A 26,669-nucleotide genomic window follows, 5' to 3' on the forward strand; every position below is an offset into this window, starting at 1 on the left:
CTACTGAGAGAGATTGACAAAGATGCCCTAACTTGAACAACACACTTCTCATAAGTTCACATGGAAATGGTAGTCTTCATTTTGGGGAATTTTACACTTTAAATAATACATTTGAGATAAATATGATAAAGCGAGCTTTTAAACACCCTGCCTTAATTTGGAATATTATTCCCCTCCATGTATTTTCTAAACTGGATGGCATTCATTTTTTCCTTGTTTGTAACTATGAGATTGAAAACAGTCCAGTAAAAATGTCTGCTTTCCATGCCGGCCTTTCTTGTCAAGGTCTCTCATGTACAGACACATTGTTTCACCACATCACTATTTTATTTAGAAGAACAAGGGTATTCGAATTCAACACAAATCCCTCTTTATGGCATATTGGCTTTACAATAATAACGTGTTGGTAGATCAGCTGTTCAACGAGGAGGGTTTTCTTTTCACTTATTAATAATTTATTTTAGAATATAATATCCTTATATAATATCCCTACAACACTGGTGATGTTACAACATTACCATATCTCATTTTGTATTGGAATAGATTTGTGGATGGTGTGGCATAGAAAGGCTTGGTTGATGCATAATGGATATTTGATCACTAATGAAGTTAAGGAAATATCTTTTAAACTCGTCTATATATTTTAAGACAGACATAGATGTAAATTGTTATTTTTGTAATGAAAATCCTGAAACTACTGTAAAGAAGTTATGGAAAACCTGTTGCTTTGTCATTGTTGGAAAAAAAAAATCGACAAACATTTGGTTATATTAGGAGAAATGTAGTTTGGTCTTTGAGAATTATAGTACACAGAAAACCACTAGTGCACTTGATCAATCTTTTGATTAAAATGGCCAAATTTCACATACAGTACATGCATCTAAATTTACAGGTAAAACACATGCTTCAGTGTATTCAGTAAGATGCTCAAACAATACATTCATTTAGATAATTTAGTTTTTTTTTAAAATATATTATCTATGTGCAGATTGTAAATTTAATCTTTTATGAATTAAAAAAACAAAAAAACCCAACACATTCCCACCTAGTTCCTGTTTCTGAGATGTAGTTCCAGTAGTTGTCCAGCAGGCGGAGCGCTCCTCAAAGTCTCCTCCAAAGACCTGTAGACACATTTTCATATTTCAGTCATGTTTACCCTTTACAGTTGCCCTTACTCATTTTTCAGAGCAGTCTTAACATTTACGAAATTCTATTGTCATGACTGTTTAACGGGACAATAAAAACATATTGCTCTTTTGAGAAAGGTTGTTATTCGTCTAAAATATTTCATTAGCGTTACAGTCTATGGTTTCAATACGGAGTCAAATTAGTCAACGCTACCAAATTTAAATTGTGTTGTTATTGTGTGAGCTGTACAGCTAAACATGTTTTTGAATTTGTTGATGTTTTCGTCACCGTCTATGTAAGCAGTTTATCTGTTTGTGTTTCAAGGGCTGTTTACAGAAAACTCACCTTTGGTCTTTCTGGAAAGTCACATTAGAACAAAATGACAGCCATGTGTTTCGGAGTTCATTTCTGTTAGCAGACAACAAACATCCCCTGATCTGACATTTATGCAATACACATGTATATGTATGTCTGACGGATTTTGATGACTGAATAGCTCATTTCGCTTGTGAAGGCTCAAATGAAGACAGACAGTTTAAAAGTTGTAAAGAGTTTGTTTCACTCAGGATCAGAGGGTAAAGTAGGAGTTATAATTGTGCCATTTACTAGAAAAATATACTCAGTCTTTCACACTCATGTACCAGAACATGCAATTTGCCTGAATGACAAATTGTAATCTGTTTTGAAAAGAATAATATTGTTCAGAGATAAAATCTAAATGACCTATTTATCAACGAAAAGTTAAATTATGTAAACAATAAATAAAAATTAATTATTTAAGCAAAAAACAATGCAAATCATCACTGAATTATCAGATTTGTTTAGGTAGAAATGTGTTTCCAAACAGGAAGTGAATCTCTAAGATAAAATGAAGAAGATTGGACGCTGTCAGTTTGTGTACTAAAATAAGGTTATTTACTTAGAAATCGTTACATTGGACAGACTGTTTACAGAGTTTTTTTCATTTCCTTGGTAAACTCATAAGGCACCGAACCAGATGCTGTACAAAATAACAACACCAAAAAAAAAAAAAAAAAAAAAAACATTATAGATTTACATATTAGAGATTATTCCTATACAGGGGTTTGTTTTCTTGCATATTTATTACAGAGAAAAACACTAAGATACTGCTCTTAAACAGCTACTGTATGAACTATCAGCTACACACATTCACACACAGGCAGGCGCACATTCGCGCACACTGACACACGCACGCACACACACACGTGATCTGAGAGAACTTGCACACTAGGCAACAGGTGCACATCCAACAGGAGCCAAAAACAGAACATATTTAAAGGAACAGTGCACCATTTTATCTGGGTGTTTAGTACAGAGAGGATCCAGCCTTTTAGCCTAGCTTAGCAAAAACACTGGAAGCAAAGACAAACTGCTGATCAAGCTCTGCAGCTGCAAAAATCACAGTTGTGTTTTAAACCCTAAACCTTTAATCGACCAGATCGAACAGGCAATGAAGCATACTGAACACCCCTGCTTAAAGTCTTCCAGCTGCGCAAAGATTTCTGCCCTCGATTGTTTTCTCAAATATTCTTCAGGAGGAAGTTTTGTCTGAATTCTTTGTAATGGTTTCAATGAATTTTAATGCTTTAAGAAGAAAAAAAAAATTAAAATAAAAACACAACACACAGAATATTAGAAACAATCTGGTATCAAAGTGGTACCTGAGTGGGAGGAGCCTAAACAAATCTACTAACCGCTTTAAAAAGCTGAGCGACAAAGATTTAAGCCAACAGGTAGAAGGTTACTTTAGAAGCTAAGTCCAACTTTATGAGCCATGACCTCACAACTTAGCACACTAAGTCAGCTAATAACAGTCAGGAGGAAACAAAATGTAACTTACTGTGTTTTACACTTAAAGGTAACATCTCTCTCCTCGTCGGTCAACTCCTTCAGCTCTTCTTTTAAACGCTGGATTGTTTAAGGTCTGATCTCTTAAGTCAGATTATACAGTAAGACAACGCATTTTTCTAATTCAGGGGAAAAAAGCTTTTAGCATCTTAAATTCCATTTCTTGTTTCATGTGAACAATTGATCCTCTTAATCTTTTGTTTAATAATTGCATAATCTTTCATTCAGGTATTTACATGATGGCTTCTCATTGTTCTATGTATAATTTCTAGCTTTTTTTGTGTCGGTTTTAATACGAGCATCTTAAACGTGACTCGGAAGATCCACAGTCACAGAGAATTTCTAATAAAAGTAACATCCTTAATCACTGAGCCAAAATAAGTTTAAACTTACCCAAAAGATAAGAATGGAATATTCAAAAAGGCATTGAGGGGAGGGATTAGTGTACTTGTCTTTGGCTAGCTGAACACATCTGCACTTCTTGTTTAGGACTAACACTTTGCTCCTTGGCTCCAGCCACTGAGGTTCAACTCGACCAATGACGTCTCTTTTCTGACACCAGAGCAGCTCCACATCTTTAGAACAGCTGACAGACAGACAGACAGACAGACAGACAGACAGACAGACAGACAGACAGACAGACAGACAGACAGACAGACAGACAGACAGACAGACAGACAGACAGACAGGACGGGAGACGTCTCCACGGCGACACCATCCTCTCCTGGAGTCGGCTGGACGTCAACACCACTGCAGCATAGTGTTCTGGTTTTTAAATCTTCTTATGAGTAGGCACGGCATCCAATGATAACATTTATTTACACATTAAAATTCACATATTATAATAGTACCTTATTTCTCTTTGTAATTAACTCTACGTTCAGAGTGGAGATATATTTCAATATGGCAGGAGAACTCAGTCCTGAAGAGAAAGTAATGAGACAAAGTCATAAATTGGCATTTTGAAACAGGCAGAAGTGGAGGAAGGCTGGGCAAGACGGGTCCTTTAAAAACAATTTTTAAAAAAATGTTTTGTTTTTTTGAATTTCTTGGTTCAGTCAAACCCTCCCCTCCCCTCCAACAGGAAGCCCGTCAAAATTATTGTCTTGTTTGGCTTTCACAGAAAGCGTCAAACTGGCTGTCTCTCCACCTACGAGCCAGAAGGAGGAGTATAAGGAGGGAGGACTCCATGTTTTATTTCCAGGCCACAGACAGACTAAAGAATGGAGGAAGCAGAAGGAGGAGTACAGCTAAGCCCTCTGATAGGTCCTTCCTTCCCTCCCGACTCCTCCTCCTAGTCATCCTCTCCCCTCTCCAGATGAGGGTTGATGTAGTGAGGCAGGAGGAGCCGGTCCGGTCTGACCCTGCAGCAGGTCAGGTTGAGTGTTTTCTGGCTTCATACGGGTCTGAGGGTGGTGGTGATGGGACGCTGAAGAGATTGAGGAGGATGTTGAGGCCGGTCAGATTTTGATGTCCTGGGACTCCACCATCTTGGCGAGCGACTTTTTCACTCTGAGGATGGTGAGGCGGGAGGCAGGATTATGAGCCCAGCACTCTGACATCAGCTTCAGCATGGCTCGAAGGCACTGCGGAAACACGACAACCCGACGTTAGAGACACACCAACTGGAGGTCCAGATGTCTTTGAAACATTTCATCCAGATGTGAGGAAAACGTCTCTGACTGAATGAAGCTTAACTACGACCTTGAGTTTCTTTAGTTTGGATTCAAGCAGAGCTCATCACATCCAGAAAACCACTGAGGAATAAAATCCTCTTTACTTCCTCTACTTACAATGACCTCCTTTTGTCTTTAGCACCTGATTGGCTGCACGTGCCTCTAAACTTCCTGCCGGTTTTCCAATGAACTTCACTCAAACTGACCATGAAAATGAGAAATGTGTACAACTTTATATTTGGGGTGTCGCGATCTGATATTGATATTGATCGGTCCGATATCAGCCAGAAAATAAATATTGGTTTTTCAGACTGACTTATTTTTCAGGGTCTTTAATTTATTTTGTATTTATTTTATTCACTTGTAGATATTAAGTTGAAGTTAAAATGTATGTGACCAATTAGTTAATAATAAATGGGTCAGTTTTTGTCATACCCACTGTTGTTGACTGTTGTTCTCTGAGTAACATCACTTGATCAATCTTTTTCTAACGCACTACAAAATAAATAATAAGTCTGTATGATTCATGCTGTTATTGTATCGGATCGTTATCGGCCAATACTCAAGGCTGCAATATCAGTATCATATTCGAATTAAAAAAAGTTGTATTGGAACATCTCTACTTAATAGTGCTTCAATATCGTGACTTTAAGAGCTGAAACACAACAGGTTCACAACACACACACTATTTCCACATCGGTCTGATACTGAATATGTGATTTATAGAAACACAGGCAGTGTTTCTTAAAAATATCTTTATACTTCACTTGCATCAAACAAACTGAACTCATTAACAGAATTATTTTGTGTAATTTGATTACAGTAATATTCTTAGTTTGAGAGTAACCACTGAATGCCATCACAGCACTGTGAGCATGTTAGCATGGAGCTCTTCACACCTCGTCACTGTTCCAGCGGTTTGACACCGTGGGCCGCAGTCCTTTAACGCACACCACCTCCAGCATGTCCTCATAGGAGGGGTCAGAGGGCACCATCTCATAGTACGGCAGCTGGTAGTCCTCCACCATACCTGAGCGCAGAGAGAGAGAGAGAGACACACACTCTGATGTTACCTTGCCTGAAAATACAACAAAGAGTTTATTTGCTGAACCAGAGGACAAGAAGAAAAAAGGAAAGGTCAACCACTAAAACTACAAAGTGTAGGACAGCAGCTTTTATGTTTACTGTCCCTTCACATATAGAGCATTGTCGATGAATCACCTCATTGGCATTTTTAAAAGTCAGCATTCAACTGTTTATGTGTGGCTGTCATTACATGAGAGTGTGTGTGTGTGTGTGTGTGTGTGTGTGTGTGTGTGTGTGTGTGTGCGCGTGTAGGTGTGTGTGTGTGTGTGATTGAGTGTGTGTACCTCCGGTAACGCAGCGTCGGGCCATCTCCCAGATGACGAGGCCGTAGCTGTACATGTCGGCCATGATGTAAGCCTGGAAGTGATTCTTGTTGAGGCTCTCGTCCAAGACCTCGGGGGCCATGTAGCGCCTCGTCCCCACCCGAGTGCTCAGAGGGATGTCCACCTCGTTTGTGTCACTATGGCAACAACAAGTGATAGTCAGATTTGTAGTCTATTTCTCTTATTTAACAGAGAATTCATCTTCCTACAATATTTGGTTTACTTTAGAAGGATTACATTTGACGAGAGACACTGTGGTGACCCATAAGTAAGACTGAAAGAGACATTCACCAAGCGACTGTACCTTTAAGAGAGAGGTGGTTATGGTTTAGAGGTTCTAGGTTAATGTAGCGTGACGTTTTTTAACCTCACTCGCTGTACAGTTTGATTGACTTTTTAAAGTGGAGAGGAAAGTGAGGCATCTCTCTCTCTTGTCTCCTCGCACTCCACAAAACCAACATAATGTTTGGACCAAAAACTGATCTTTTAAACAGTTTCACCTTTGTTTACTTTGAAATCAGAAAAATAACAAAAGTTTTATCAAGCAAAGTACAAACATTTCCAGCATTGTTCACCTGTTGAACTTGACAGCGAGGCCGAGGTCGGCGATGCAGCAGGTGCCGTTCTTCTTGATAAGGATGTTTTTGCTCTTCAGGTCTCGGTGGGCGATGGCTGGTTTGCCCTGCGTGCCGTAGATCTCTGTGTGCAGGTGACAGAGGCCGCATGCCGCCGAGTACGCCAGCCGCAGCAGAGTCTGTGTGTCCAGCGTGGTCAGCCTCAGGAAGTCGTACAGGGAGCCGTTCTCGTGATAGTCGGTGATGAGGAAGAGCTGTGTAAAGGCGCCTGTGCCTTTAATGTCAGCCGCTATGAAACCTGCAGGAAGAGTTGAGCGGTGAAATCTCACTGATGACATTATATATAAAACTGTGAAGGGTTTTTATAAAGACACAAACAATCTTTAATGAGAGCAGCTTTACAAATTGAATGAGATATATGACAGATAAAAGAACCTGATCAACGTGGTACGGTCTGAATCTGTCGAATCATAGCGCTTAACAACACGCTTCTACTAAACTAGTTGCCAGAGATGAAATTTTACTTTCACAGACTGATAAGCAGGCATGCTGTTGATGAACTGTTTCCCATATCAATGTTTGACTCTGTCGCCTTCAGAGAACTAATAACCAAACTCCTACGTATTGTAAATAGCTTCAATGTTACATAAAATGTTTGAGTTGTTTCCTCTCACACTAAAGTTAAAGTTACTTCGTAAAGCTAACGTTACTTTCCAAAGTAACTAGTTACTTTTATAAAACAGTAACTCCAATAGTATATCTCAGTTACTTTGTGATAGCTGTGACTAGTTACTCATTTTGAGCGACTCGCCCACTGCTGGGGTTTGAATGTGGAAAATGTTCCTCCTTAAGTCAGATCTTATTTTCCATCGCAGCTCTCAAAGCCTCTGTTAAAGGTGAACGTTTAGTAAGAGGTGGAGGTGATCATTACCGAGGATGTTTTCGTGTCTCATCAGGACGGTCTGGTAGATCTCCGTCTCTCTGAACCAGCTGGCTTCCTCGCGGGTGAAGAAGACTTTGACGGCCACCTTCTCTCCCCTCCAGCGGCCCAGCCACACCTCGCCGTAGCGCCCCTTCCCGATCTGACGCACCATCTGAATTTGTTTGGCGATGGTCCGCTGCACCTGTGCAAGGCAAGAGAGAAGAGATTTTATTGGATTATTTATTGTTTGTTTTTATAACGTTTTCAGTCTTTTACAACTTCAATTAATGTTTTTTATGAAAGTGTTTGCGTGTCCAAATATCTCATAAAGTAGGTGCGTGTGGCGGCAAACTATTATTAAAAAGAAAAAAAATACCACACCCTGCTGTAAGTCCATCTTAACCTTTGTCTAGTGTGTTACTATTACATTATCAACTTCAATCAAAGACTGCAGGTGACTTCAAGAACAAATGATTCCACTTCAAACAACAAATCTCAGTTTAAGATTCTACTCAAACTGATATTTTCTGGTCATGCGCGAAACTACAACCTTTCTGGGATGACAGTGTTGGACTTTTAGAGGACGTCTTAAATTATAATATTGGCTGCTATTTTGAGAATAGATTTTGACGTTCAGTCCCATAAAGAGTCATTGTGTTATTCTCAACATGGTACATGTATGTATTGAAATGTTAAAGGTATGTATGATGAGGGTGCAGTGTGGTGTCTCTACCAGCAGGGGGAGCCCAGAGCCACTGCCTGAGCTCTGAGATTGGTGGATGAGGTCTTTGAGTGACTCGTCAGATGGGATTAAAACTTCTGGCTCCAGATCTTTGTGATACCGCTTACGCTCAGTCTGCCACTTGTACCTGAAACACACACACACACACACACACGTAAATAATCTACAGCTCAACAGAAAAGCAGCAAGTTAAGACTGATGCAATGATAGCAATCACTCTTTAAATACCATTCTGAGGGTTACTCTATATCAGACGAGATGCAAGTCTACATAAAGAAATGAATGAATACAGATTTTGATTACCTGTACCTGTAGTAACAGACGACAGTGACACAGATCAGAGTGCAGCAGCAGACCATCATGGAGATGAGGAAGGCGAGCCAGTGGGGGCTTCCCTCTGCAAACAGAAGAGATCACGATGCTGAACTCGGTCGGTTACGGTTACCGGAGAAAAAGCTGAACAATGAAAGGAATGGAGGTGGTACCTTGAGGAGCCTGTGGGGGGAGGGTGGGCTGCAGGTCTCTGTTGCAGAAGTCGGTGTTGCAGCACTCAATGGTCCTCCTGGTCTGAGCTTTTGGAGAGTCCTGTCAATCAAAATGAATCATTTAGACCTGGAGGGATCAACAGCTGATCTGTCTGTGGACACACCTGACACCAACTTATTTAAGGGTCTGTGTATTACATCAGATGAACAACTTCTACAACTAAGGGTTATATCTCTTGCTTCTAATGAAAGGATGCTGACTAGAGGGAGAGCGTGTCCTAAAGGCTTTAAGGAACAAGTGAAACAAACGAAAAAGAGAGAAACTGTTTCTATAGTGTGTAGAGTCAAACATACATCAAGAGAAAATGAGCTTGAAGTTTAAAAATTTGATTTTACTAGAAGGCTGGAGTGATTCATGTTGCAATTATAAAAGAACAAAGACTGTTCATAGTTTTTGCATGATTCCCTCATTTGTATGATGGTGATGTTTTTGAATCTTTTCTCACTCAGGGTTTGAGTCATATTTCGCATCTTCCAATGTTTTTCAAAACAGATCTGAAATCAGTTTAAAATTAAAAAAAAAATATATATATATATATGCAGTGTGTATGTGTGTGTGTGTGTGTGTGTGTTTCTGTACCTTGCACTGGAAGTGTGAGCCCTCATACTTCATGCAACCGGAGGTGAGGATGGCCTCACCGTGCTCGTCTTCCTCGATGATGGCAAAACACTGACCGTTCGTTCTGAGGAGACACACAGCACCAATCACATCATCAAGAACTCCACGTAAACACGGAAAGTATTAATCCACATCGTCTGAAAATGACTTCAATTAAACCCGATTATTGAGAGAACTTTCAAACTAAACAGTGATACCTGAACACGTTTAAAAACCCCAGTGAATTGTTCAAACGCAGAATAGAGGGAGGGAAAATGAGGGGCCGTCTTTCAGATATTCAGATATATAGAGATTCTTTCCTCCTGTCAGCGTCTCTCTACTCACTGGCAGGTGTTGTTGGTGGCGTCCTCAGGACAGTGTCCGGAGCAGTAACAGCTGAGGAAACGGGCAGCGTCCTCAGGCGCGATGGTCGAGTCCTCACCAGGTCGCCGTGCCTCAGGTTTAACCCCCGTCCCCTGCAGGACGTGGTCTGGATTCTGACCAGCAGCTGGAAGAGAGAGAGAGAGAGAAAATAAACACACACACAAACTGAATCAGAACCAAAGACAGAGATGAAGAACTTATCAGAACTTCCAAGTCTCCCGTGTGTCCGTGCGATTCTCATCAGCTGACAGCGTTTAAATCAGAGTTTTCTAAAAGGTGTTTAAAATAAAGATCACGTCTTCATTCTTCACAGGAGAAAAAGAAAATCTAATCTTTAATCTGAAATACAGGGACGGTTTAGAGTCCAGGATTTGAAGAACAGACTTCATGTCATGTGACTCTTACTGGAGGTGAAACATTTCTCCTCTATCAGCTGGACTGCAGACAGAGGAGGAGGACAGAGCACCATATAAGGAGTTCAGGTTATTTATAATGGTGTGAGTGAGCGATTGTGAGTGTGGCGCTTTTAATCTTCACATTTGAGCTGTTTTTGAAAAAAACGCGACACACTGTTTAACAGCTTCGGTGAAAAGATTTGATTCTACTTCAAAACAACCAAGTAACTCTGGGATTAGATCGGAGGGCAAAGGTCGCAGCTCGCAGGCCGAAAGACCCCCAAACAACCTATATGTAATCCTCTTTGGTCTTTTCATCTTTTAAGACACAAATAAAAGAAGCCAGATTGTGTATTATGAAAAAAGAAAAAAAGTTAAAATAATAAATCTAATCAAATAACCACAGCTGATTCTCTCTAAGCGAATAACACATTGACTTCTAACAGGTTTCTTTTCCTCTCTCCTCTCTCTGCAGCTCAGAGTAAAAACACTCGGAGGTGTGTAGACGTGCATGCTGTCATGTCTGGGCATGAACTACCTGCACACCTACACTTTGAGCTGCCCGGTCGCCATGGTTACAGCCTGTCTGTCTGTTCTCTGTCAAAGTGAGACCTGGGTCCTGCGGTTCAGCGAGTGTACCGAAGGATCTAGCAGCGATATGCTGTGACTCTGCACGCTGGAACGCAGACTCTGACTCATGTTTGACACGGAGAGAGAAAAACAGAAAGCAGAAAATCATCTGAAGACTGACTCCTCGCTGTGACCTCGGCCTCACACTGAGCCGAGTCTGCACATTAAATCCTCCCCATCACGCAGTGATCATCCGGCTGCAGCCTTTTTCTCTCCCAGCGCTCCATCCACACTTAATGTCATTTAACTAAACGAATTAAAGACATCGGGTTGTTGTTTGTGTGTGTAATAGAGAAATTAAACTTAGCTGCAGTGCATATTACGCATTTTTTCATCTCAGATAACTAAAAACTGTCAGGACAAAGAGTGTTACTGTCTCAGATTAAAGCTGCATGAAGGACACTGTGTACTTGTCACGGATATCCCACTGAGCTGAACTGAGGTTTAAATCGTCTAAAACTGTCAGCCTTCAAACTGGTGATCACTGACATGCATGAAATACGGTGGAAGTCTCTGCTCTGTGTCTTTTAATTTCATCGAGTGCATGCCGTTGTGGAGGCGCATATAGTTAAAGTCACAACAAAATATAAAAATCACACGGATGCAACTGTTGAGACAAAGGACCGAATGAAGTAAATGTGCCGTTTGGCAGACGATGTGTAGTGAGTGAAAGTACAGGACCAAGAACACGACCTCACTTTGAGTTGTTGGTCTTTTAAACAGGTTTGATGAGTCGATGCTGCTTTTTCGAGACACATCAGACAGAAAAGACTAAGAGGGGTTCGATTGAGTCACTGCTCTGCTTGAGAGAGACGATGGATATCACTTCAAAACATGGCCTGACTTCAACTACAAAAATTCCTCTTTGAGCACACTACACATTTTATTTGACAAAGTTACATTCTCCACAACACAGACGTGTGCAAGGGCAAAATAAAAATACAAAACCAAGACAATAAAGACTTGAATCCTAAGTGTCGACAATGCTCATTGGTATTGAGGGACATATTGACCTCAGCTCTTCCTCATTGCAGACCGAGGAGGGTCTTCATTAGAAGACAGACACTTTATGACTTGAATCTGCTCATTAAAGATAAAAAAAACATTGAGGTCGTCATCCTCATCATCGACCTGAGGCACTTCAGGCCTCCTACTCAGGCCGTAAAAGTTACGAGACATGGAGGAAGGAGAAGTGAAGGGAAGCTGGGTGTGCTGAGGCTGGAAATGGCTGCGCGCCTCCGTTTCTTTCCACATGTGTGCTTAATTGAGCCGGCAGTCAGAGTGGAGACTGAGGTCTGGCAGAGAGGACGCTGGGTAATCAGACTCTCTCCATGTGCTCTTAAAGTCACAGCGCTGCTTCAGACCGACTGTTTATTTACATCCAGCAGCAGCCGAGCGATGAAACGCTCTGATCTCTCCGCTCTCTCCGTGTATACATGTTAGCGGCCGGAGGAACCGTGAGCGATGATGATGTGTTTGATGACGAGGCAGCCGGTGTGGTCTGCAGACACAACCCTCAGCTCGGTGCTCATGCAGAGACACTTCACAGCTGTGTGTTAGTCCACGACAAAAGAATCACCGACTGCAAATATGTTGTGAGTGGGAAGATAACGTTTGTGCGGATGTACGCGTGTGTGCAGAAGTAAGGAATGTGTGCGAGCTGCTGGTTAAAGCAGAACCACATTATGCTGTTCTGATCTGATGCACAGAAACTCCTGTGTGAATGACAAAGTAATAAACATGATCGATGTTTGTGACAAAGACAATCAAGAGAGGGAAATTAAAAAAGCTCATCATATCAACTTTAGTATAGAGGTTATTTTATGGTCTCCGTTGCATCAAACCGCCCATCTGGCTTTAGTATTGTTTCTAAATATAAAAAGGTGGCTGATGTGTGTTCTGGCTCCACTGTGACAGTCTGAAGTCTGCAGGGAATCGTCAACACATCCTGAGTGACGCCGCCTGCTGCAGCAGAAACACCGCTTCTCCAAACAGACACGAAACAACAGGGGCTCGGAGGGAGAAGTGAGAGGTCAGATCAGCTGTCAACCACAGAGGAACCCAGAGAGAACGATCAGTGTCGCCGCTCTCTTCTCTGACCTTGGAGAACCAGGCGAAAGAGAGGACGAGAGGGGAGCAGAAAGAAGACGGTCTGCTTCTCAAAGTGGACAGGTGAGGAGATCGACGTGTACAGAAACGTGAATCCAAAGCTCTTTGAACGGAGCTGAATGTTTGTGGACATTTTATTTTGTCTGAAGTCAACATGCGGTGCAGCAGAGATCTGATTCTGTCCACCGCAGGTTCTTTGTCTCAGCGCTGATGTCGAGGGCGGGACAGAAAGGACAGACAGGTTCTCTCTGGTTTCTAGCCGTCATCACTTTCTGCAGGTCGACAGGAGAGGACGACACATCCTGAACTCAATCTGCCTCCTGATACAACATCCTGCACGAGTCTCGTCACCCCTGTGGTGTCTGTCAGCACGGGAGCCTGAAGTCTGTCAGTCCAGGCAAAAACCTGTTACTAGTAAAACACAAACTGCAGTTTGTGTCAAATGGGGAAAGTAATTGTCCATTGCACCCACTGCTATGGAATTATTTCAGGTTAGGTCATGTGACTATTTCTGCTGTATCAAAGTCCCCCCCCCCTTTCTTTCTAGGCTCAATGTTTAAATGACTTGTTTTTCCCATCACACACCTCAACTCTAATTTTTGATGCTTTCTACTTAAACCAGCGCCAACTACACGCCGGCTCTCCCTGAGATGTTTATTCAACTGAGCTTGTGTTTCCGTGGCAATGGCAGGCTGTTGAAAAACTTGCTAGCGAGGTAACTAGCGGCCAACATTCATCGAAATAAAGCCAAGCTGTGTATTAAAGCAGCCCGAGAGGAAACCTTCATAGTCTATTTCATGCGTTCTGCGAAAGAAAGCTTAAACAAGTCACTCACAGAGCTGAAGCGTCGTTATGAATAAATCAAATAATTATAATAATAATAATTAAAACTTTAAAAGACCAACACGCACTAAGTGAAGCACCTTGTAACAAAGAGTTTTAAAAGGGCTGTATAAATAAAGATTTACTAACTTACTCAGAAAAAAGTAGAGCTGTGACTTCAAACACTAGAAAAGGCAAACAGCAGTTCTCTTTTGAATGTATTTTTGTTGGTAAGTCTTTACAGTGAAAATAATTTTAAAAAAAAAAAAAGATAACACCCACCTCAGACTTCAGATACACTTTTGTAAACTGAAGATGTTTGGGTTTGCACAAAACAAGATCATCTGAAAGAGTCTCAGAGAGAATGGCTGACTATGTATCAGAGTATTTCAAATAACAAACAGATTAATCATAAGTGACTTTATAGTTGCAGCACTCTCATTGTTATGGCTTAAAACTAAACCATGTGATTATGAAACAGATTTTTATAATGTGGTGTGTTCAGGGAGCGTCAGTCTTCACAGACTGTGGCAGAAACAAATCCAAAGAGAGGAAATAAACACTATTTCAAAGGGTGAATAAGTCTCTAGAGGGACTGAAGGATATTTCCGGAGAACAATGAATGTTTGGAGGTTTTAGCGCCGCTGACAGCTCATACTGTGCCATACAGGAAACGGTTAATGTGCAGAGAGGAAGTGAGAGCGGCAACAATCACTTCAACAGCTTCCTGAAGGGAGGAGCCGAGGACGGGACGGAGTGAGAGTTTCTGAGGGCTGATACAGCTGCTGATAGTGGAAACCTCTAATTTCATATCCCTGTATATAAATGTGGGCTGCAGCATGGACTCCTGTTATCACTTTGAAACTGTATGCTGCTGAATGGACAGAACCAATGGAATCAATATGCATTTCTTAAGTTGTAATGACAGTGGAGCTTTGTTATGGCTGTACTGAGTATGAAAAGGAATAATGAGAAACTCAGCTGAAAAATACACCCGTTTCAAAAGTCACAGAAGACACGGATGATTTTGACAGACAGTAACTTTCTTTTTATATGATTCTTAAATAATATTCAGTGTAATTCTCAGGTCTTGATACTGAGTAGTTCCATTAAAACATAGATCTCACACTAGTATAGATTGTTTGGCCACCACATATTCCCTCTCTCATACTGTAGCACACATATGCACTGATGATCTCTGACTGTTTGCGTCATCTGAGGCACCTCCGCGACTCTATGTGAGATAAGATCAACACTTGGGTTTGTTTCTGTTGTCATCTATATTCAGGGATCTGCATATGAAATAAAGAAACTGCAGCAGTTATGTTTGATCATTCCACATGGATCATAAAATAAATAAATAAAAAGTAATTCATCCAATAGTTGATTATAAACAGTCAAACTTAATAATGTTTTTGTAAATTTGATATAAATCAACATGTGACCTTGAGGGACAATATGATCTTGAAAAATGATGCCACATAAGACAAGCCTTATCTTTAATCATCCTAATTCAACTTGATTGATCCAATGAACACCAAATAAATAATAAATTATTCATATAATCATTTGCCCCAAAGTTGAATATCAGATGACCCTCGCTTGGTCCCGCCCCCTTGGCCATGAAAAAATATCTACTGCCTTATTTTAACTTGGTTAGGAGAATTTAAATGACTCATTGTGTGACAAAGATCAGAAGACATATTTGGAACAGGAAACGAGGTGCAGCGAAAGAGCAGATGGATGGATTTTGATAATCTTACCATCAGCTCTGAGGGTCAGCAGAAGAGCACTGGCCACCACAGCCAAACAAAATGTTAGACCTGCCATCCTGCAGCAGGACTGAACTCAGAATGGACTGGAAATGGGCCCAGGTAGGGCTCTGCTCACGGATAGGGAGCCTCTTGATTAACCGGTCGGTGTTGGAAGACCCTCTGGTCCTGATAAAAAAAGTCTATAATCCACAGCAGGAGCCTGGGAGGTAGGAGGGTAGGTAGAGGCAGGCCGCCGAGGCCTCACAATAAGATCGATGTTGAGCTGGTGCGGGAACAGGAGCGATGGTCGGTGGAAGCCAATGGAAGGGGCTTCAGGTGTTGAGGGTGGTATCAGGTCCTCTTTTGTCTCACGAGCTCTTTGGCCTCCAAAACCCTACAAAAGAAACAGATTTAAACTGAGTGATGTACAGAAATCAGAGCGGCAAATTTCACTTCTCAAACACTGTCGAGATGTTGCGTCCATTCACGAGTCAGAAGGGTTCAAGTAAAACACCATCCTGCTGCTTGGTACAGAAAATAACGGTTGTTGTGACAATTCGTTCTTTGGCTGCTCTGGTTTGTTCAGTGTTCACGGATGCAGATATAGAAAAAACCCCCACACAGTTTCAAAACAGAATTTGTACATTTTAGTACATTTATCAACATTTATGGAGCAAACAAATAAGTTGTAAAAACTTTGGAGCACAGACATGTATTCTTAGACTGGTTTAAATAGCTCTTGCTCGCCCTCATCTTCAGGGCTCTCTGACACGTTGGCCCCTGCTGGCCCGGCGCTGGCCTCAGACGGGCCGTCTGACTACCGAATGATTTGTCCAGGGATGTTCTGCAATTACAGGCGCTGGCCCTGCACATCGCTCGCAGCAGCATGTCGCAATTAGTGGGTGCTGAAAGGGATGGAGGGTTTGGTGTGTGTTTGTGAGTTATTGTGTGTGTGTGTGTGTGTGTGTGTGTGTGTGTGTGTGTGTGTGTGTGTGTGTGTGTGTGTGTGTGTGTGTGTGTGTGTGTGTGTGTGTGTGTGTGTGTGTGTGTGTGTGTGTGTGAGAGAGAGAGAGAGTGAATTAGTGGCGATCCAAGGCCGGTGTCTGTCACTTTTCATTTGGCCGGGGGGGACAAAGAGGTCCGACCTGTGACCCACTTTTCACACATATCTGGCTGAGGAGGCACAGAACAAAGACACATAACAACACACACTGGACACAGGGTGAGTGTATATGTAAATGCCCCCCCTCCCTCCACAGGGACACTGCTCAAACTCTACTTAACAACTAAATGTTTGTACTTTTCCTTCCATTTGATGTTATGGCGCTAACAAAGAACTTGCATCAATGTTTATTTAATATTTGGGATTTTGAAAAATATTTGTGCACGTTTTTTCACAAGCTTCGTTTCTTCTCACAGTGTCTTTTTTATGTATGTATCAACTGGTTACAGGCGACAACAACAATCACACGTTTATTGCAACTAAGGCAACAGCCAGCTGTAGTCCGTGGCTGCTGACTGAGACAAACAAATTCCATTAGAAAGCGCTGTGCCATGCCAGTTTTTCTCGGGGGAACGCGTGTTTACCTTTTCCTCTAGCTGTAAGAGTTTGGGTATAAAAATGTGATAAGACGCGCTTTATCATCCGTAGGTGCACAGTACAAGCCCAGACATTCATAGGAGACAGAGGGGATGTGTTTTGTATGTGCTCGAGTGTGAGGTAGTGAGTAAGCTCGAGTGTGTGGAACTAACACATTCGCTGGTCTGTGTGTCGGCGTCAGTGTGTCGATAAGTTTAAGTGGAAACATCTTCACCTCACTGCCAAAACAATCGTGAAGTTTGTTTGCGGCTCTTTGCTCCATTTACAGACCGACAACAACAACAGAAGCAGCAGATAACACAGGCATAAAGACACATTGAGACTGAGGGAGGGAGGAAGGGAGCGAAGGCAAGACCAGGCAGGTTCAGGAAGGACTGTCTGTTGTGAGCCCCCAAGACAGGAAGCTGACTCCCACCACCTCACTCACACAAACACACACATACACACACACACACACAGCCTTTCATAAATCACCCAACACATCCACTTCCCTTTAAAAACATAAGCTATGATGACTACACACACACACAAACACACAACTGCAGACTTTTATCACCCCTTGCAGCTCTAACACTAACAAACAAGAAAGGTTGAGACACAAAGAGGCCGAACTCAGAGAAATAAAATGTCTATTACAGAGATGAAATACAGAAGGGTTAAAACAATTCTCCAAACACTCAAGGTGTCGGGTAACTTTCACTCCTGCTTGTACTCATGTTTGAACTTGTCTCTGATCCTTTGGTCTAGCTTCACATTCAAACAACAAACTCCCTTCTCCTAACACAACAATGCAGAGATTCATTTTTTTTTCTGATGGAGATAGCAGCGTTCTGTTTTTCAGACTCACCTTCTGGAGTCTGAGTGTTACATTTACAACGTTTAGCTGACGGATCGGTCCGAAGCCGGGTTTCTTAAGGAGCACTGAAGCCCACTTGTTATTGAAGTCCTTTCACTACTAGTTTATATAAAAGGTATGGCATGAATGAGGACATCATCTACGTCATGTTACTCAAACTGCGTGATGTCAATAAAGGTTGAAACAAAGAGGTTTCCTTCATGCCAGTCCAACTTTTACAGTATCATCATGTTTACAGTCTTGTGGGATTCAAACTTGTGCACTTTTTGTTTACACCAGTTGGTTCTTTGGCATCTCATCTCCCTCCTCCTCTGCTCACCTACTCAGCTAACAGCAGCTAATGTAGCGTAGCCGCTCTGGCTAGCCTGATGTGACATCAGAGTCTTGGAGGAGGAACATTTAGCATGACGGGAATGAATGGAGGTATTGTTAGCAGTCCCACCTGTATGGAATAAACTGCCCTTATAGGGAACCACTGAGCCATAGCTGCCCCCCCAGGGGAAGGAATTTGAGGTCACACCGCTCCAGGGATGCTGGGAAATTTGGTGGGATAGAAACCCAAGCAGTAGGTTAAGACTTGTTGAAGAAAGAAAGCTCTTCAGAGGCTTTTATAGAAGCTCTGTGCTTCTGGGTATAATAACTTTTCATTTGGCTGGAGAGGTAGCCGGCTATAAAAACAGTTAAGTAAAATGATATTACTCTGCCATGACTGCAGCAGCCTGTATGAACAGATCCACACAGGAACCTCACTGGGATTTCTTTTATCATAACCAGGATTGGCGTGACCATGGGGATCTTTCAGCAAGATTAATGCAGCGCAAGCTAACAGAGACCAGGTTAGAGGTTTAATTCCTACAATACATTTTGGTTCCATCTTCTACAATAGCATAAATGCACATTTTCTACAAGACAAGACCCAAGACAGTATTTTCCCTATTAATAGACTTTCAATACAATCATCATTAAAAAGCTACTTGTCTAAGAAACAACAATCCTGTGCAAGCTGTGCAGAACTGTAAGATGAATAGAGCTGAAACGATTCCTCGAATAACTCGAATAATTCGATTACAAAAATTCATCGAGGAATTTTCGCTGCCTCGAGGCTTCGTTAAGTTTTTTTTTTTTTTTTTTTGCGTCATCAAAACGTTGGTACGAGTATAAAACACGTTTAATGTAGCTGCAGCTACCTGCTCCTCTCTCTGACACACAGACACTTCAACACGCACACGCGAGCGCGGCGCGCCCCTTTTAACTTTTAGTCAGCACACAGTTGATCCGTGATCCATACCACGTGAACACGTGATCCGGTCAAACAGTCGGCTTTTCTCCGTTCACTCTCTCCGCGTTTGCAGCTAACATAACGATAGCAACGTCCTCTCACAGTCTCTGTCATAGACGCGTCTATGGTCTCTGTAGTCTCAGCTAACGTAACGATAGCAACGTCCTCTCACAGTCTCTGTCATAGACACGTCTATGGTCTCTGTAGTCTGTGAGCGTGCTGAACGCACGCGCTGCAGGAGCAGACAGAGATACACTTTTAATAATGAACAGGCTGATTACATGAAATGTCTGATGTCTTCAAAGCTAAATCAAGACAGAACTTGTTTGTGAAATAATAATTTAGCAAATATATATTTAAAGTTTTTCAATCTCCTGATCTGACATAATGATTGATTCTGTGATTGATTCAACAGAACATAATGCTTTCTCAATTAAATACTGTAACAGATGTGTCGGCTACACAAAACAGTATTTGTTATTTCAGCCATTAAAACATGTTTGGCCTGTATTTTTCATCTACCTGCCGCCTTGACCAGTGAATCAAAAAGTTTATTTGGGACCCTGTCAGTAATATAGTGAGCATCAGCAGCAGCTGCAGAGCAGAGGTGGTTGGCTGTAAGAAGCAGGCGTTACCACGGTAACTGCAAAGAAGCAGGTTTGTAGGGACGACCCAAGACGAGTTAAAACTTAATTAAGCAAAAGTATGATTTATTCGATTACTCGATTAATCGACAGGATATTCGATAGAATACTCGATTACTAAAATATTCGATAGCTGCAGCTCTAAAGATGAACAATACATGACAGTTAAGTGATTGCAGTGGAGCAATATCAACACAGATTGCTTTATGTAAAAAATTGCTACTTGGATGATCAAATGGAGTCCAAATCTGGAACTTCGTTCAGATTATTAAACACATCTGCAGACTTCGTTCAGGCGTTATCACGCCTTTGCACATCCATATCGATTCCTATGTGTGTGTGTGTGTGTGTGTGTGTGTGTGTGTGTGTGTGTGTGTGTGTGTGTGTGTGTGTGTGTGTGTGTGTGTGTGTGTGTGTGTGCGTGTGTGTGTGTGTGTGTGGTTTGTCACTTCCTGGTACAAAAGTATAAAAACAGACAATAATTCTATAAAGTTTTGAAAAGACTTGTTTCATTGTGACTACCACTACTTCACTATTAAATGCTGTAAGATGAGACACTGATTTGCCAGGGGTGTTGGGGGTTACCTGCATTAATAATCCATCCCTTTCATTTCCCTTTTCTCAATCCCTGGACAGACTGCAGCATGAGGGGCCAGACATCAATAATCAAGCCTTAATGCGTCTCCACTTCCTGCTCTGGAAGAATGGCGGCAGACTAAATAAACGACTCAGAGGCCTGATTGGAGGAGCAGTCAACTCCGACAGCTTCTGAGCTCTACAAATAAATGCAGTAATGAGGGAGATGGAGATCTATGCTGGGGAGGGAGGAGAATATTGACAGGACAGCTGGGACAAACACAGAGGGGTTTGTTTTTTCTTTGTATTACTGTTTCATCCCCTCCTTTCTCAGCTGTCCAATTCTTTGTTGACTAATCTTTTGGTCTATAAAATGTCAAAGAAAAATGTCCAGCAAAGAACTCAGATGGACTTCTTGGCTAGCCATGTTTTACACAAAGCCCAAAGGTTTTCAGCAAAGGATGAGACAAGAATGAAAAGCAGCAAATACTTAAACTTAAAAAGTTGATTGAACATGTTCTGTCAATGATCTATCTGAAGACGAGGGGAAAAAGGCCTTCATCCTACTTGCCATTTTATTCTTGCTGTTTGCACGGGATATTTCACAGCAGCCGCTCAAGATTAGATTACATTTTGAGATTATAATCTTTATGATGTTTGGATTGTTCCTGCAGCAATCAGCTTCTTTTTCCAACAATGAGTTTCTTCTCATCCACTTTGATGGCTACAATACCTCAGAAGAAGCCCTCACAGGAGAAGTAACGGTACAGCAGCTTGTATGTATGCATTTCTCTTCAGGACACTCTGTCATGGTTCTTCAACGTTCCTTTTGTCTTCGTTATTTCTATCACATGTTCAGTCTCCTTTTCTCTCTCCCTTCACCTTACACATTCTTTGACTTCTTTTCTCGGATTACCTTTTTTCAATTCCTCATCAGATGGTTTTTCTTTTCTCATTTCTCCGGCCCCTTCCAGTTATCCATGTCCCCCTCCCTGTCTTTCCCTGCTGCTTCTCATTTCTCCTCCCCCCCGCCCCCCCTCCCCCCGCTCTCTCTCTCTCTCACTCACTCACTCTCTCTCTCCATCTTGGCTCCATTCCCTGTCCCCTCCAGGGGCCCCTCCTTGCAGGCGGGCCTCTGGGTGCTGCAGCAGCCTCCCGTTGGTGTCGGCGCCCTGCCCGACATGCCTTTCAGGGCCTGGGAGACTGCAGGCCAGACTTTCTGGCTCCACTGCCATTGTTTGCTTGGCTGCTCTGCGCCTCATCCACAGCAATGGATTAGCATAAGAATACCCAGAATACCCCGGGCCACGATGAGCAGAGCTCCGGGCCTCCTCATCCTTGCATCTCCTGCTTCCTCTTTTTCATTCTCATCCTTCATTTGCTCCCATAAGTTTAGCATGAACGCTACGCTATGCTAAAAAGCATGCACATTACATTCATTAAGGAGGGGGGGTTTTTGAACTACCTGAGGGAAAAACAACAAAGTTGGACCTTCTTAAGATGGTGGGAGGCCAAAGTGGGAACTGGCACAGCAATCTTTCCTTCTTCTTTCTTTCCAACGATTCATAATTACATGTATAGAAAAAGGACATCGCAGTTTATAGTCAACTTGAGAAATTGCTAAATTACCTAAACTCATCATCAAATAAAACTATATTAAGAAATTAACTTTTAGCTTCAGAAACTTGTGGTTGTAATTTTAACAGCAATATTAACATTTGGTAATTGATGAGTGACCACTTTCAACACAGGTGGATGTTAACCTTCAGAGAGGTCCGAAGCCTGGCGGTGCTAGGACTGCTAACATTAGCCACTCGAGGAAAACCAAATGACCTTGTTTTCCTGCAGAACGCTTTAAATGTGTCCCCAATGTTTACCGTTATATAAAAGGCAAATGTTTTCTTTCCTCTACACCAGCTGTTTATTCTGAATTTAAATCAACGTTAAGCCAACAAGGATAAAACTCACCAAGAAACATCCCTACAGTAGACATGTAGCAAGGCCAGAGACTTACCAACTTTTATGTATTTATCAGAACTGTGTGTCTGTATGCTCCACAACATATCCTTAAATGTATTTCTCTCCCATGGCTTATAGTTATTCAGTTTACTGACACATACAAGAAAAGAAAACAAGAGAAAGTTCAAATTAAGAAGCTTATAGGATAGTTTAAAAACAAAAACACTGAGACTGACTCATCTGTGTGAAAATACATGACAGATACTATAGCTACAGACTATTGGTGCATATCTCCAGCTTTGAGGGGTTCTAGCAGTAATCTAATGTCTGCATTTTGTTTCTGCCTTTATGAAATTGTAATATCACAGACGCTTGAAGCGCCACAAACACACCCGATTAGTTTGTCTGTGTGAGACAGAGTGGGCAGCGGTGAAGCCTTACTTCAATAAACGGCTAACAGGAGATCTGCTGAGCAGCTGCAACTACAAACTGAGTCCAAAATGAGTCCAGGCTTTTATCAGGTAAAGGCCACGCAAATTACCCAGCATCCACAGGGGCTGGGCAACACAGGTTTAAACACAGCATGCAGTTTCACCCACCTTATGGCTGATGCATACCGGAACACACAGAGTCTACGCTGAACTTGGCCACACAGTAATAAACTCATAAAGTGGTACAATGAGGTTCCCTAGAGGTGATTTTAATCACTCTATCGCCATAGAAACAGGTCTATCCATCACTGGCACAGGGTTCTCTTTGTCCCACAGTTAAAATCATAAAACAAACACACTCAGACCATAAAAACAACATAAAGATCATAAATCATACTGATGAGAGGACGGGAGAGTTTCCAGACGACCCTACTGCTTAAACCAGTTAGATGTAGCCTGCTGTAGTATAGTCGGAGTTAATGGTGTTACATAGTCTTCATGCATACACCCACCTCTCCTTTGCAAAGAGTGTTACCAATACTAAATCAGAGTAGCGTTTATCTCCATTTAAAAACAGTAGCCGTTTTGCAGGAGGTGCACTATGCTAATATCTAAGGAACCAGTTAGCATTACCGACTACACGGACCTGCCAGTGGGCTACTGGGTTTTTGTTTTAAGGTGTGCTGCTCATTACTATTTTAACTCCCAGTTCTGAATGAAATAAGTGATGGTAGTGTAACTGAAGGTTATTAGTTATGCCTCAACTTACAACTGTACAAACGCACGCCACATCTGTTTTCCCCCTTCAAAATAAGTCCCCAAGATACCATACTGTAAACAAGTGACAAACTACAACTGACAGTACTCTGAGACAAAATGGCTAACAGGGACAGCTCACAGAGGCCTTCTTTTTCCACAAAACATAATGGGAGCTTATCTCTGGTCACCAGTTTGATCTAGCAGGCTAATCTTTTCCGATGCAAGAAGAACGAGAAAAGTTGTATTATGAGACTGCCTGTTGTTGCTGCGGTCTTCTTGTGCTCAAAGCGTGTGTGGTTAAGCAATAAACTAGTTTTATTCTACTGCCAGATAAGACTTTTCCTGCTCCCGGCTGACCTGGTGCATGTGTAACTGACTGTTCTGTTTATCTGCCCTTTTCTGACCTTGAAAAAATGGTCTGACCCTTTTTCAAGATGTGTTTTTTATGATCTCTATTTATGCTTCATGTTTTATGTTCTTTGTAACTGCAGGACAGAGTCCAAGATATATTTATCTTCAGGACATTAAATTATATCTTATGACATGCCAATTCTGATTTACCATTCCAATTGTCTTTTTATAAAGATTACGTTTTTAATTAAAAAAACATGGATATTAAATATAATTATAAATAAAACACTAATTGTTAATTAACTCTTCATTACAAAACATCTTTCTAAACTGCCCTAGGTTACTTATTATATATTATAAATGCACTAGAGCTGCAGCTATCGAATATTTCTATCGAATATCCCGTCGATTAATCGAGTAATCTAATAAATCATACTTTTGCTTAATTAAGGTTTAGCTCGTCTTGGGTCGTCCCTACAAACCTGCTTCTTTGCAGTTACCATGGAAACGCCTGCTTGTTACAGCCAACCACCTCTGCTGTACAGCTGCTGATGATGCTCACCATATTACTGACAGGGTCCCAAATTCACTTTTTGATTCACTGGTCAAGGCGGCAGGTAGATGAAAAATACAGGCCAAACATGTTTTAATGGCTGAAATAGCAAATAGTGTTTTGTGTAGCCTACACATCTGTTACAGTACATTTAATTGAGAAAGCATTATGTTTTTTACTTTTTAACTGCATTTTAGACATCAAATCCTGGATGGCAGATAACTTTCTCCAGCTTAACCAGGACAAAACTGAAGTTTTAGTCCTCGGTCCTGAGGCTCAGAGAGAGAAACTTTTACCCAAATTACAGGCACTATCTTTTAATCCATCCACACAGGTGAAAAACCTGGGCGTGATTTTAGACTCTGAGCTGACTTTTATTCCACACATCAAGAACATCACCAAAATAGGTTTTTATCATTTAAAGAACATAGCCAGAGTCCGCCCCATTCTCTCTCGGGCCAACACGGAGACGCTAATGCATGCTTTTATCACCAGTCGTATCGACTACTGTAACGCCCTGCTCTCTGGTCTTCCTAAAAAGAATATTTCATGCCTACAACTCTTACAAAATTCAGCAGCTCGTGTCCTGACGAAGACCAGAGGGCGGGCTCACATTACTCCGGTTTTAGAATCACTGCATTGGCTCCCCGTGTCTTTCAGGATCGATTTTAAGGTTCTTTTAATGGTTTTTAAGTGTATTAATGGTCTTGGGCCTTCTTATCTGTCAGAATTGCTTTTACCATATGAGCCTTCGCGGTCCCTGCGCTCCTCCGGCAGAGGTCTTTTAGTCATCCCAAAAGTCAGGACACACACCCACGGCGAGGCATCCTTCAGTTTTTACGGCCCTCGCCTCTGGAACAGCCTGCCGGAGGACCTCAGGGCCGCAGAGAACGCTCATATTTTTAAGAGCAGGCTCAAGACCCACCTTTTTAGTCTAGCTTTTAAATAATATTTATTCATTTTATCTGTTATGATTTTAGCATATTACTTATCTCTTACCATCATTCTATTGGTTTTAGCTTTATTCAGTCTATTGTTTGGCCTCATTTTAAAAGGTTTTATGTATTTTACGTTTCTTGCCAGTGTTTCCTCCGAGGGAGCCCTCTGTGTCGGGAGCGGTGGAGGGCTGTGGCTGCCTGGGCGCCGCCCTGCGGTGTCTGGGTGGAGGTCAGGGGTCTCGGCCCCGCCTCCCCTGGGCACCCTGTGATGGTGCCCCTGATGGCCGCGGCCGATCTGCCGCTCTCGATGCAGACGGCTCCTCTTTGGCGTTTACTTACCTGGTTCATCCGTACTCAGCCTTCTGTCCATACCATTGATGCTGGTGTGTGTGCATGTGTGTGTATGTGAGTAGGTCTGCGTGTGTGTGTTGGAGCGTGGGGTGACTGTGAGCATGACTGTGAGTGTGATACTGTCTGTATGCGTGGGGGATGGGGGGAGGGTGGGAATGATTTTAATGTGATTTTAATGTGATGTTAACATGTAAAGCACTTTGTGCTACTTTTAAAAGTATGAAAAGCGCTTTATAAATAAAGTTTGATTTGATTTGATTTGATTTGTTCTGTTGAATCAATCACAGAATCAATCATTATGTCAGATAAGGAAATTGAGAAACTTTAAATATATATTTGCTAAATTATTATTCCACAAACAAGTTCTGTGTTGATTTAGCTTTGAAGACATTAGACATTTCATGTAATCAGCCTGTTTATTATTAGAAGTGTATCTCTGTCTGCTCCTGCAGCGCGTGCATTCAGCACGCTCACAGACTACAGAGACCATAGACGTGTCTATGACAGAGACTGTGAGAGGACGTTGCTATCGTTGTGTTAGCTGCAAACACGGAGAGAGTGAACGGAGAAAAGCCGACCGTTTGACCGGATCACGTGTTCCCGATTGGGTCGTATGGATCACGGATCAACTGTGTGCTGACTAAAAGTTAAAAGGGGCACGCCGCGCTCGCGTGTGCGAGCTGAAGTGTCTGTGTAAGAGAGAGGAGCAGGTAGCTGCAGCTACATTAAACGTGTTTTATACTCATACCAAAGTTTTACCAAAAAAAAAAACTTAACGAAGCCTCGAGGCAGCGAAAATTCCTCGATGAATTTT

The 26,669-nt window shown here is 41.9% G+C and overlaps 2 protein-coding genes across 6 annotated transcripts in view; one reads left to right on the forward strand and one right to left on the reverse strand.

Moving 5' to 3' along the window:
• Positions 1–2,020: 2,020 nt before the first annotated feature.
• Positions 2,021–26,669, reverse strand: part of bmpr1aa (bone morphogenetic protein receptor, type IAa) — a 46,157-nt gene continuing 21,508 nt past the window's right edge. The window contains exons 3-13 of one of the 2 annotated variants that reach the window (XM_079362158.1): positions 15,568–15,952; positions 9,810–9,972; positions 9,447–9,549; positions 8,807–8,906; positions 8,631–8,718; positions 8,313–8,448; positions 7,589–7,781; positions 6,658–6,955; positions 6,044–6,219; positions 5,573–5,703; positions 2,021–4,583 (exon numbers count right to left, since the gene is read on the reverse strand). In XM_079362158.1, coding sequence (XP_079218284.1) covers positions 4,458–4,583; positions 5,573–5,703; positions 6,044–6,219; positions 6,658–6,955; positions 7,589–7,781; positions 8,313–8,448; positions 8,631–8,718; positions 8,807–8,906; positions 9,447–9,549; positions 9,810–9,972; positions 15,568–15,634 — 1,581 coding nt within the window. In that variant the 5' untranslated portion in view covers positions 15,635–15,952 and the 3' untranslated portion in view covers positions 2,021–4,457. Of the gene's footprint in view, positions 4,584–5,572; positions 5,704–6,043; positions 6,220–6,657; positions 6,956–7,588; positions 7,782–8,312; positions 8,449–8,624; positions 8,719–8,806; positions 8,907–9,446; positions 9,550–9,809; positions 9,973–15,567; positions 15,953–26,669 lie in introns of both variants that reach the window. The other variant, XM_079362157.1, reaches the window with a different exon arrangement.
• The window catches only part of usp54a (ubiquitin specific peptidase 54a), a 202,013-nt gene continuing 187,179 nt past the window's right edge, over positions 11,836–26,669 (forward strand). For all 4 annotated transcript variants that reach the window (XM_079362145.1, XM_079362146.1, XM_079362147.1 and 1 more), the window contains exon 1: positions 11,836–11,847. The gene's annotated coding sequence lies outside the window, so the exon portion shown is untranslated. The remainder of the gene's footprint in view (positions 11,848–26,669) is intronic.

This window comes from Symphodus melops (genome assembly GCF_947650265.1).
Source record: "Symphodus melops genome assembly, chromosome: 15".
NCBI classification, from domain to species: domain Eukaryota; kingdom Metazoa; phylum Chordata; class Actinopteri; order Labriformes; family Labridae; genus Symphodus; species Symphodus melops.